The following is a 12,929-nucleotide window of genomic DNA, read 5'->3' as shown; positions in this document are numbered from 1 at the left end:
GAGGCTTGGAGAGGAGACAGAGAGGATGTATATTAAGAAAAATGATCATGCAGACACACCCCTGAAATGTGAAAGGTATTTTAGTGTCCTGCCAAAAAAATGCATAGCAACACCCAATGAACACTCGTTCATTCACTCTTCTAACTAATGCCCAAATGAGTAAATCTTCTCTGAGAGTTTAATGTATAGCTCCTGAAAACGTTATGGTAACCTTAGAGCAGAGATGGAGAACCTGTGGTCATCTTGGTGTTGTTGAAACCCTACCATCCTTGACCTTGACCATTAGTCATGGTAGCCACAGGCTGCCCAACCCTGTGTTAGAGTGAGCACACTATGCCACACATATTTCAAGTTTCACAAAGGACGAGCTTTCCCCCAGTAAGACCGTGCAAAGGATTTGCTGCTCGTATTCTAGACTGTATGGTTTGTATTTGTACATATGCACATACAGTTGAAATACATAGCTTCAAGCATTTACATATATCTCTGCAATTGGTTTCAGTCTTCTAGATGACCCAAATCATTACCGTCCATGTAATTGAGAGCCAGTGTGGTGTAGTGGTTAGAGTGTCAGACTAGGACCTGGGAAATCAAAGTTCAAATTTCCACTCAGCCCTGAAGCTCACTGGGTAACCTTGGGCCCATCACCACCTCTCAGCCTAATATCCTTCATGGAGTTGCTGTTGGTATTAAATGAGGAAGGGGTGAACCATTTAGGCCACTGTGGACTCGTGGGAGAAAAGGGTGAGCTATAAATGCAACCAGCCAGTCAATCAAATTTTCTTGTGGCAAACTAGCATGCCATGGTAAACCCTCTGAAGAATTACTGCTCTGTGCTGAGAGTGTGACAACTGTTTATTTGGGTGTATAACAGAACAATCTCAATCTAGTGTAGACTGTAAATTCTCTGGAGCAGCGACCATGCTGTTTCTGAGCTCTGTGAAACACCCTGTTGGCAGTACTATTCAAGGCATTTGCTTCAACCCTGACACCATCTTCCCCATCCTCACACTTAGCATCTCCTGTTGTTGTTGTTGTTGTTGTAGTAGTTGTTGTTTTCCCCTTGAGGCTGAAAAAGTCAAACTAACCAACCTAATTGTTGATAATCTGGCCACAGGCTGCTGCTGCTGTTCAACCTGGTTTCACTGCTACAGAAAAGGCACCACTTTGTATGTCTTTACAGTATCAAATCCCATTCACTTTTAAGGGTCCGACCTCCTTTCTTTGGATTCTTTTAAATAATAAAAAAAAACCCTGCTTGATAGCATTTACTGAAAAGACACGCTGGTGCTCTTCTGAAGAATTAATCATATATGCTTCATCTGTGAACATTTGGAGTGCTGGTTGTTGACTTTGCAAGCTGCAAGGCAGGAAATTCTTCACATTGTTGACCTTCCTTTATGATTCTAGCAGCATTTTGTGGCATGGAGCTTCGTCTGATTTGTTTTGGAACATGTTCCCTCCATAATATCCCTAGCAGCCTTCTCTTTTATTTAGTGATGGGTTGTGGCCTCAAAGTTTGGATTGGCTCTTGGCCACTGGATTCTTGCTAGGGGGCTGTGGAAGATCCCAAGTAGCAGATTTGCACTTCAGAACTTAGAAACCTCCATACACAAAAACAAGGGGGACTGTCACCGTCCCAGTGGATACAGAGACGGGAGTGATCGTCACAGGATGCAAGACGCAAGCAGCAGTCCGTGTCTTAGCCAGACTTTCCCAACCAGATGTCCTGCCTGAATTCATGGAGAGACGCAGCTAGTCAGTACAGACGATACAGAGCTAGATAGACCAATTGTTTGCCATCACATAAGGCAGCAACCTGCATTCCTATGTTCCACTTCCCAGTGATGGCAACCTGGCTGGCATATGTGTGATCACTGCACAGACACTCCCAACTACCTGGAGTTTGTGGGCCATCAAGGTGGCTTGAAGAATCCTCCCTACATATTGAAGAACTGTCCCAACAAGGATACAAAACAAAAAATGTTCAAAGGGCGTTCCGATCCCTTCAGCTTCTTAGGAGTTCTTGTACAGTAGTACCTCGGGATAACAACTTAATTCATTTGGATGTCCATTCTTAACCTGTAACTGTTCTTAACCTGAGGTACCACTTTAGCTAATGGGGCCTCCCGCTGCCGCTGTGCCGCCACCACACAATTTCTGTTCTCATCCTGAAGCAAAGTTCTTAACCTGAGGTACTGTTTCTAGGTTAGCAGAGTCTGTAACCTGAAGTGTCTGTAACCTGAAGCGTCTGTAACCCAAGGTACCACTGTATGAGCTTCCCAGCTTCTCCCTCAACATATAAACACTTACTGCAAGCAACTTTAGGCTGAGACCAAAAACAACAACAACCAAGAGCCCCTGGTTACTAACAGGATTCAGCTGCCAATCATCTGTTTTTCAAGTAACTTTTCCTTGGAAGTCTGTGAGCCATCCTTTTAAGGGGTGAAAAGTTGCCTTTGGGCTGATTAAAGGCATCTGGAGGGTGTGGGGATCCTCTTCCCAGTGTATATTCAGCCAAGCTGATGCTGCTGGAAGAGGTACAGCTAATCAAGCCAGTGCAAAAACACAGGAGTCCTGGGTTTGAGTCGTGGCTTAACCTCAAAGGCTGGGAACATATTTCATCACAAGGCCTGCATTTTCTAGTCTTCCAGAGGCAGTGGGTGGTGTAGGAGGGCTTCCACTCCTCACACACACACCTCTCCAGCCTTCCAGGCAAGCAAGAGGCATTAATGCAACTCAATAACACATTTCAGTATGTCAAACCGCTTGAGAGGTGCGGAGGAGGATCAAGACTAGTGAAAGTTGTGGCCTCTGGAGAGAAGGAGTAGCTTGGGGAGGAGGTTTTAGAATGGTCTTCTGTGGGAGGTAGTGGACTCTCCTTCCTTGGATGTTTTTAAGCTCAAGTTGGATGGCCATCTGTCATGGATGCTTTAGCTGAAATTCCAGCATTGCAGGGAGTTGGACTTGATGAGTTTTGGGGTCACTTCCAACTCTACAATTCTATAATTCTATGAGAGAGCTCAAAGGGCCAGTGAGAGAAGCCCAGAGGGGTGCATTTGGCCCCTGGGCCTTAGCGTTTTCTCACCCCAGCTTTTCAAAGTCATTATCATAAATCAGGCTTCCTCAAACTCGGCCCTCCAGATGTTTTTGGCCTACAACTCCCATGATCCCTAGCTAGCAGGACCAGTGGTCAGGGATGGTGGGAATTGTAGTCTCAGAACATCTGGAGGGCTGAGTTTGAGGAAGCCTGTCATAAATGATTTGATTGTGGGGAGCGCAGAGAGAGGAAATGCAGCAGCAAAATCAGACACCTTCATCTGCCCCAGCTACAACTAAACATGTCTCTCCTGTATCAGTCTCTACTGCCACTTGGGTTGTATGTTTTCCTGAAAGTCATTCAGACAGGCATACCCTCTAATCAGAGTGATGTAACTAACACAGTACCAACCATATCTGACCCAGATAAAGCAATAGTTAAGTTTAATTATAGTTAGGGGCAATTGACCCCCTTTTTCAGCAGCCTGCATTCCTGAGAATTCGGTGATGCTTTGCACCGCACCCAGCTTATATTTGACACTGGTAGAGCTAGAAGAAGCACCTTGTCCAAGGTAGCACCTGGAGATTATGCCCGGTTTTAGGTCTCAGGTTCAGTATCCAGCAACTTCAGGTGTCCCCTGCTTGAAACCCTGGGCATTTGCTGCCAGTCAGTGCGGTATTGAGTTTGATGGACCAACAGACTAACTCAGCATAAGGCAGCTCTCTATGTTCTGTCGTTGATGCAAAATGTGAGTCCAGAATTGTACAGTGGCACAATCTGACCAAGACACCTTTGCTATAGCTCTTAACCATCTAAATAAGGCATAGCGGGCTTTTGATCTGCAGGCCCAATCTTGCCCACCACGGCTCTTTAACCAGCACTCTCCCCAAGGCACAGACCCTTCCAGTGTCCCATTCGTCAGGGGCCTACATAGCAGGCTTCCTTGTTTCAATACTGTGTGCCAAAACATTCCAGGCAGCAGCAGGAAGCAGCAAAGTCTCTCTGAGATACCCATGTGAGATCTCCCTTCCTTCTACTCCTCCTCCTCCTCCTCCTCCCATGCCGAGATAGTATGAGATGCTGTCTGAGGCATGTCATTGCTCTGTTCTCCCCCAGTGGCATATAAGGAGAGGGTGCAGCTGGGGGAGGCTGAACACACAGCTGAGAGCAACTGACTTTGATGCCTAGAGACAGAAGCATACCAGACCCATGAACCACCATGGAAAAGGGAAACAGATTTCAAGTGGGGAATGTGCTCAACTGATAAGAGGACTGAAGTTAACTCCATGATTAGAGGAGCGGAATTGTAAGGGCTTCTGTAACTTAAAACACTGTGCTTGATAAGTGGCAGTGCCCTATAGTAAGAAGAGTCCTCAACTTTTTCCAGGAGGAACAAAGGACTGACCAGAACCTTCCAGTGAATAATAGGGCTCTGAGGTCATGTCGAGCCTAAACAAAACCATTTTACTGAAGGGAATGCACTGAGAAATCTCACGGATAGCATCCCAGGAAGTAACCCGGAAGCATCTGGGTCCATAATATAAGACCTTAGTCTAGACCAGCCTTTCTTAACCTTGGGTTCTTGAAGTTCCTGAAGTACATCATCCCTGGCCACTGTCCGCTGACTAGGGATCATGGGAGTTGGAGGGACCCAAGGCTGAGAAAGCTGGTCTAGACTGAGATGCCTTAGAGAACTACCTTTCCCAGGTTCTCTGATGACTGAACACTGCTAGGAACATAGAAAGAGCCTTCTGGATCAAGCCAGTAGCCCATCTAGTCTAGTATCTTGTTTTCACAATGGCCAGTCAGATGCCTATGGGAAGCCCATATGCAGGACCCCTCCTGCAGTTTCCAGCAAATGGTATTCAGAAGGATGCTGCCTCCAGCAGTAAAGGCAGACCATCAGGGTTAGTAGCGCTTTAGTGGCGCTGAAACAGCAATCTAGTTACCAGGGAGGGAGAGTTATCCCACCAGTTTCCAAAGACACCTTTCTGATTCCCTACTGGTGTCTTGGCCTCCAGATGGATTTGAGAGAAGCAGGCTGGCAGCAATGACAGGTGAACCCCAACATGGGCCAGGCCTAAATTTGAAAGGGTCTGGGTTTGTTCCATATCGGGATGAACCTTCTTGAACTAGGAGAAGGTTGTTTGTACTCCAAACAACCTATCCAGCTTTCCAACAAGCAAATGACTGTTTTTTGCTTCTGTAACTTGGTCAGCTCACAGAATAGCTCCCAAATTTCCAAACATCTGGGAAAGAGTTCAGTGTGCTAAGCAGAGATGAGTTCTGTCTTTGGGAGGTTGGATCAAACCTCTTAAAGAAGGGACTCCTGGAGGCATCTCAAAAATTTATCACCAGCATCCAAGAGATTGTCAGCCTGGATTTAGGGTGTACTTTCTTATGTACAAGTAGCTGGTACTATTAAATGTGTTCCAGTTACACTGACACTCCAAAGTGGTCTATACTTAGCAATTAAAGAGCCACAGAGGAATTGAAGAATTAGAGGCTTCCTTTCAAGGCGCTGCTAACTATTGTTTATGCAGCCTTAAAACCACAAAGCCCATGATGCAACTTGACCAGGAATGCACAGGATTGAGTGCAAGTTCATGCCATTAAGATATTTAAGAAATTTTGTGTGTGGATAAGAGCACGAGGCCTTTGATTAAAGAATGCAACTGAGAACACATTGGAGGCATGGAGACACAATGGGAAACAGATGAAATTGAAAATGGCAGATGAGCCTGGAGACATGAACTGGAAATGAAATTCATCTATGACCAAGTACACCACTGTACCAACCTATCCACTTTTTCTGACAAAAGAACAAAGACACACTCACTTCTGAAAAGCAACAGGTAAAGAATGTTGGAGTTTGGTATATATCATCACAGTAGAGTGCAGAAATAGAGAGTCTAGTAAGAGTGTTGGCTGAAAGAATAAAGAAGATCTATTCCTCATGGCAAACAAAGTAATTCTGTGCATAAGCTTACAGGTGGCTAATATGGAGTCAATAGGTTAACACTAACGCTTGCTAACACCAATGGACGTGGAGAAGAAGTAGGAAGGAAGGAAGCCTGAGAAGGCCACATATCAACAAGTAGTTCTTTAAGGAAGAATCTACAAGAAAAGGATAAGCCACCTTTCTGTCTATTGCCCCCAATAGGTTCAGGTAACTTATTTCAAACGTTGTTGCTTTCCTCATAACTAAGGAAGGTGCCTTGCTTGTTTCTCAAGGGCTCCAAGAAGATGAGGAGAGGCCATAGCTCAGTGGTGGAGCAGGTGATTTTTGCAAGCAGAAGGTCCAAGATTCAACCCTCAGTGTCTCAAGCTAAAAAAGAGAGAGAGATCAGGTAGCAATTGATGAGAAAGACCTCTGCTTAAGACCTTGGGGAATAGGCAGTGCTGGACCAAAACAGGCAAATAGTCTGATTTAATATAACTAAAAGCAATCCTATTTGCAAGGAGCTCAAAGTGGCATCCAGGAAGGTAGAAGAGCCAAACCTGGTTAACTGCAGCCATAGAACTACACCAAGTGCCTATGGACCATTTTTTAACCTGATGGTTCTTAAAAGGCATGTCTTATGGATGTGATCTGGAACGAACTACACTAGCATCACGTGGCTTGCTGGGACCATTGATGCATTCACACACGTCTATTTACACTGGCTCCATGCAAAGGGAAACGTTCTCCTTCTTGTATTTTTAGCTGCAATGACTTCATGCTTCCAGAGCTGCATTTCCTTCATTAAAATGTACACACCTCGTTGAGGATTCCCCAAATAGAACAGTGCCGCAAGACTATATGCTAAGCGGAGTCGCCAGGCAACGGCTGCATCAAGAGACTGAAGGCTCATTCACCAGAGGGTGTTTCCAAAGTAGCTCTTGGCCCAAGGATGGTTTCGCCTGTTTACATGGTGCTGCCAACACCGATCAAGCTACGTGCGCAGCATGTGCTGGAGGCTTGGTGAAGGCAGGAGCTTTTTTCATGTACAAGGCATTTTCTGTGTGAATGCCAGGTATCCACAGCATAGTGTTAGAGGGAGGGCCCAACTAGGACCTGGGAGACTGGGGTTCAGCTCCCCGCTCAGCTGTAAAGCTCATGGGGTGACCTTGGGCCAGTCACTATCTCTTCGTCTAGCTCACAGGATTCTTGTGAGGTGAAAATGAAAATGGGGAGAACCATGCATTGCACCTTGAGCTGCTTGGGGTGACCACAGCTGTATGTTCCACTGATTAAATTTTATATTGATTGTTCTGGTATATTCTTATACTGTATGGTGTTTCGGTGTTTTTATCTTATCTTTTATCTTAAACGGCACATAAGTGCTAAATCAGGCACAGGCAAACTCTGGCCCTCCAGATGTTTGGGACTACAATTCCCATCATCCCTGACCACTGGTCCTGTTAGCTAGGAATGATGGGAATTGTAGTCCCAAACATCTGGAGGGCCAGAGTTTGCCTATGCCTGTGCTAAATGAAATAGTGGTGAGCAGTGGTGGCTTCCCCTTTCCGCCCCTGTTTTTTAACAGGGGGGAAATGTAGCTAGACTGCTGCTTGGGACAACAGCAGCAGCACAACGCTTCTCAGTAGCCAGCATAGGGCACCCTCCTCAGCTGAATCTCTGTAGAAGGATGGCAGACCAGGAGTAGGCACCAACACAATTCAGATTTGTGGCATCTGCTTTGGTTCCTACTAGAACCATGAGGCCCACCAACCAGTGGCGTAGCGTGGGTTGTCAGCACCCGGGGCAAGGCAAGTAATTTGCACCCCCTAACCCGTGGATTTGCGCCCCCTAACCCATGGATTTGCGCCCCCTAACCCTAACCCCCAAATGTGGCGCCCGGTGCAGCCGGCCCCCCTGCACCCCCCACGCTACACCACTGCCACCAACTGGAGCCAAATGCAAAATTGTGGCCCAGCTGGGTTGCATTCGACTAACTGCTACTCAGAGTAAACCCACTGAAATTAATGGAGCAACATTACTCTTGGCTATTAATTTCAGTGGGTCTACACCACAGACGGTTCTTATTAAGAAGGAAGGGTGAGGGTGCCTCTGAATACATACTCACCCAGGGAATTTGTGATCAGGGCAGTATACAGTATACTTTCCCCAGCAATCTAATCTGGGGGAGAAGGTGCGGGGAGTTTTGGTTTGTTGCTGTTGTTAGAGAATAGGGAGTCAGAAGGCCTTGCCAATCTAACAAACATCACCCAGAGATTTACCAGTAGATCCCAATCTATGTTCTGCCAGGCTAGACTCTGGACAGCGTGTCAACAATCTTTACAACTGCCTCTACAAAAATTGGTTAAGATCCAGGCACTGTTTGTACTCTGCACTGAAAGGGAAATAAAAATTATGCCACAAGGTAATCACATGGTTTCAAGAAAAGCAACCTTCCTCTGCTTCATGTGTATATTTTGCACATAATAAACATGTACGGCTGTTGTCATGCAGCAGTTCACTAGGCCCCTGACTCATGGTGCTGTGAATGACATCAAGATGGCAGACTGGGTTCTCAGAGATGCTGCACTATCAGAGGCTGAGGAGGAGTGAACTAGAGATGGAGGCTTATTATTTCCTATAGAATTCGCCAAAAATCTGCAGGGGGTGTCTAAATCCATTTTCATAATGGCACTTAACATTTGCAGTAATCTAGCCCTGGGTTACCAATGAAGTGCCCACCCAAAGTTGTTGGAATACAGTTCCCATTATCCCTAGTCAGCATGGCCAATGGACAGAACTACAATGGAAATTGTAGTTCAACACACACACCCAAAAATCTGGAGGGTGCTATGAATTCAATGGGAGAGAATTAAGCCTTGCTTAAAGATGTGCCAGCAAAACCAGCAAATCTATAAGCACTTAACTTTGGCTGGATCATGCTCATTCTTCAAACTGCATGCTGTGAGAATATGAATGTGGTCTCACTAAAAGCTCACTACATCTTCCATAAATGTGTCCGGTTTGTTATTACATATTGTTTTACAAGAGCATCAATCCAAGTCAAGGATTGACTTCTACACACCTTCCACCCAGTAGTGACCTGATTGGCTAAAGTCTTTTCCAATGTTCTCTGTAAAATAAATTGGCACAGAGAAAACAGAACATTCTCTCAATGAGCACGACCCACTCCCTCATTTATGCATCCAATATGTCACTCCAAGAGCTCAGGCTTTGATCACGAGGACATGCGTATAGCAGACTGCAACCCTAAAGATTTAATAGTGCTCCTTAATACAGCTACTTGTGTCTGTTGACACAGGGAAATTCCAACTGGCCTGACTACTGAATGGAACTGAAATACAAAAATGTAATGATATTTATATACCCCCACAGCTGCCAGCAAACTCACATGCGTCATGAGTCATTCCAGATGTGGATATAAAACAGAGCCCGTCTGTGCAAATGAATTCCCTGATCCCAAAGAGACTTGGTTTAAGGCGAGGTGCCGCTAGTTTGTCAGGAAAAAAATTGCGCTCAGCAAGTTTTTCCTGCTACCAGGAGGGAAGAGAAGAATTTGCTGGCTGTTACAGATACAAGGAGAAGGTTGGGAAGAAAGGCCTAACCTATAGGCACTGCTAGGGCACTATTTTTGGACAATCAAGGATGCACTTGAAGACGGTGCTGCTGCTATTGTTATATTACAATGCTCATGCCACTGTGCCTCCCAGGTGGAACCGAGGTAAGAGTTATAAATATAAATTGCTTACAGTAGAGAAACAGAGGTGTTGCACAGGAGAGATCAATTGAGGGCTCCCTCTCCCCATCTCCCTCTACCAGCTCTTGAGAGTGGTCTGCATATTTGTTTGTTTGCTTGTGTTCGTCTATTCCCATCCACTTCATACAACAGCCCCCTGTTTTCTTTCTTGCAAAAAATTAACTTTAACATAGATTCTCTTCCAGCTGTAAAAGGTGGACATTGAAACCACAGGGTCCCTATCTGGAATTCAGTCCTGTAAACGAACACTACTAATTGGTCTCATATGTTTTTACATGGACTCTGTTCACACAAACAGAAACCCTGCAAGCCAAAGACCTGAACTGAATTTTTTTTGCTACGTTCAACCACATGCAGCTGTGCATTTGAGTCTGGTTGATTTTAAACACATTGCGGTGGAATCCTATCTTGAGCTCTGCTTTTACTCGCAATGTAAAGGGAAATTAAGGAAGAATGGTTGATTCCTCTTTTAAAGAAATGTTGGTGTGCCTCTTTTATTTCAGCTTAACTTCACACGCACCCGGCTGCGACCATTATTTATTATATGTATATTTATTATACGTATATCACCATTCTTTTATTGATCTCAAAGAAGCTTGCAAAACCAGAGCCAGAACCGCTTAGCTTCAGCAAGGGCCATGTGCCTTTAAACCCAGCTCTGGGCCTCATCTTATCTTAGGAAAGCTAAGTAGCAGCATTTCTTAAAAGAGGAGTGTATATTATTCATCCACCTCTATTCATATAATACCGCAGTAGCTTAGAAGCAACTTCCCTATAGCTTCATCCTATGTCACCACCTAGGTGTGAGCACAGAAAGGCAGGCAATGGCCCTGATACATTGCACCTTAAAATCATCGACTATAGCATTGCCCCATTTGATGACACCAGAGCAATACTCCAGATTGGCTCCTGTTGTGGGTGCTGGTTGCAAAAACTGTGCTGTTGTGGCAAACCTTGTACTCCATCTAATACATTCACTTGCTGATGTACTTGAGCTGTCCCAAAGGAGGACTCCAGAAAGCTTCTGGAGTTCTTCTGGGAATTTAAAAAGGGAGTTTAAAAATGGATAATACTTTTTCACTATTGAAAGTGGAGATGTAACCACCTAGGTGTGAGCGCAGAAAAAAGGCAAGGCTAAATTGGGATAGAGCCATACAACTCCCCTGACATAATCTTCCATTTTTCTCAACCTGGTGCCCTGCAGATACTATGGACTAGAACTCCCACCAGCCTCAGTCGCCAATGACCATTATTTGCAGAACATACAGCATGGACTAGTTGGGGGGAAGGTTGATCGACATATTATTAAGATGCTGCTGCAATCCTGTATAATTGGGACCAGGTGGGACATGAATCTGCCCCAGAATGCTTACATGCAAAGTGGTGGTACAGAATGCATTGTATGCCAGCGAACCAACAGAATCATTCAATGCTTCTCAAAGCTTATCCTGCTGTGTTGCTTATTGCTATCAGTTCCAATAAGAAAAGTTGATTTACTTCTGAACGCATAGTACCAAAGACATTTGCACCAGGTAGCCAAAATAACTCTTGGTTATGGTGTGCAAGCTCCCCAGCCCTGCCTCTGTGCGTCCATTCACCTGCCACATAACAATTTCTCATGGCACTGATACATCACACCTTAAAATGATCAGCTATAGCATAGAAAGCTTCTGGAGTTCTTCTGGGAGTTTAAAAATGGGAGTTTAAAAATGGGTAAAACTTTTTTACTTTTAAAAGTGGAGATGTCGGAATGAGAACTTTTTACTTAATCCAGGTTCAGCCTGGGTTGTTACCATCACATACCTGTAAAAAAATAAATCTGTAGCAACCCAGAGATCTAGATTCCTTTCTAGGTTATCCAGAAATCAGTCAGGCCAGACACATGTGTAGAAGATGAATAAGTGATATGCAGGAGCCATGCTGCTTAACACACATGAGTCAGTGTTCTCCGTGCCAGTTGGGTGGCCATGAACCAATTTGGGGAGCCTGCTGGGGAGCTAGCCTGGTTAGCTTTGGCTCCATCAATGGCTCTTCTGGTGACTCACTGACAGACAGACAGTTTTTTTTGCCAAGAAATTCTGAACGGAGGAAGGAGATCCAGCAGTTGGGGCTCTCACACCAGGGGCGGCGACTTATAAAAAATATTGGGGGGGCGGGGGCCCATACCGACTTATAAAAAATATTGGGGGGGCCCAAGACCTCCAAACCACTGCTGCTGGGGGAACGAAAGGGGCGAGCCCCGGGCTGCCCCGACCTTAAGTGAACCTGTGAGGGCCCGCCCTTTGCGGCAGCCGATTGGCTGCCGCTGTGGGCGGTGAATATTAATGAGCTAGGGGGAATCCCCGCTTCTGGCGGGGCTGACGCCAGCCCCGCGAGATTGTTGATGGGTCGAGAGCCCGCAACCCCACCCCCTCTCTAGATCGGGAGTGGCTTTGTTTTAACTCATTACTGAATGTATTTTAAAAGGTAACTATCGTCAAACAAGGAAAATAAAAAATACCAACATAATTTTGTGATTTTACAAAGCATAATATAACTAATAATTTTCTTAAATTATTGGGGGGTGGAGCCTCCCCAAACGAATTTTTGAGGGGGCTCGGGCCCCCTCAGGCCCCATGGAGTCGGCGCCTATGTCTCACACTTGAGTACAGGGATGGGAAACCATTTTCAGCCTATGGGCTGCATTCCTTTCTGGGCATTTTTCCAGGGAACCATGCTGTTGGGGGGTGGGGCCAGATGCAAAAGTGGGCAGGGAGACAAAGGTCAGTTTCCCCTTTGTAGCACAGGCTGGTTTCTACACCCACCCACCCACCACACCATCCCGTACCCCTCAACCATCTTGACTTGAGCCAGACATCTCAGAATTACAGGAGCCATCCTGGCTTCTGATTGGATCCTGGAATGTCCCGGGTTTTTGGTCCAGCGCTCTGGTGCAAGTCAGCTGGCTCCCGTGAAAACTCAGGGGGGGGGGAATATGAGCATCCTGGTTTTGATCAGTGAGATGTTGGAGGGTTTGCCATCCAGTTAAGCCAAAAACAGGATCAGAGTCCAAGGTCACGGGCTGGTCAGGCCAACCACTCCCCACAATCTCAAGGAGGATGCAGAGTCGGGGCACTGATGTGTATGAGCTGGGGAGACTCCCAAGGGCCACATTTGCCCCCTGGAACTGA

The 12,929-nt window shown here is 45.7% G+C and overlaps 1 protein-coding gene across 2 annotated transcripts in view; it reads left to right on the top strand.

Annotated features, from left to right (window-relative positions):
- The first annotated feature begins 9,425 nt into the window (after positions 1-9,425).
- Positions 9,426-12,929, top strand: part of FAM180A (family with sequence similarity 180 member A) — a 17,505-nt gene continuing 14,001 nt past the window's right edge. For both annotated transcript variants that reach the window (XR_014555658.1, XM_083701006.1), the window contains exon 1: positions 9,426-9,723. Coding sequence is in view for 1 of the 2 variants with exons in the window: in XM_083701006.1 (XP_083557132.1) it covers positions 9,648-9,723 (76 nt within the window). In the remaining variant the exon portion in view is untranslated. The remainder of the gene's footprint in view (positions 9,724-12,929) is intronic.

The sequence above is a fragment of the Podarcis gaigeae genome (genome assembly GCF_964106915.1).
Source record: "Podarcis gaigeae genome assembly, chromosome: 10".
NCBI lineage: Eukaryota > Metazoa > Chordata > Lepidosauria > Squamata > Lacertidae > Podarcis > Podarcis gaigeae.
This window is presented reverse-complemented; position numbering and strand designations above follow the sequence as displayed.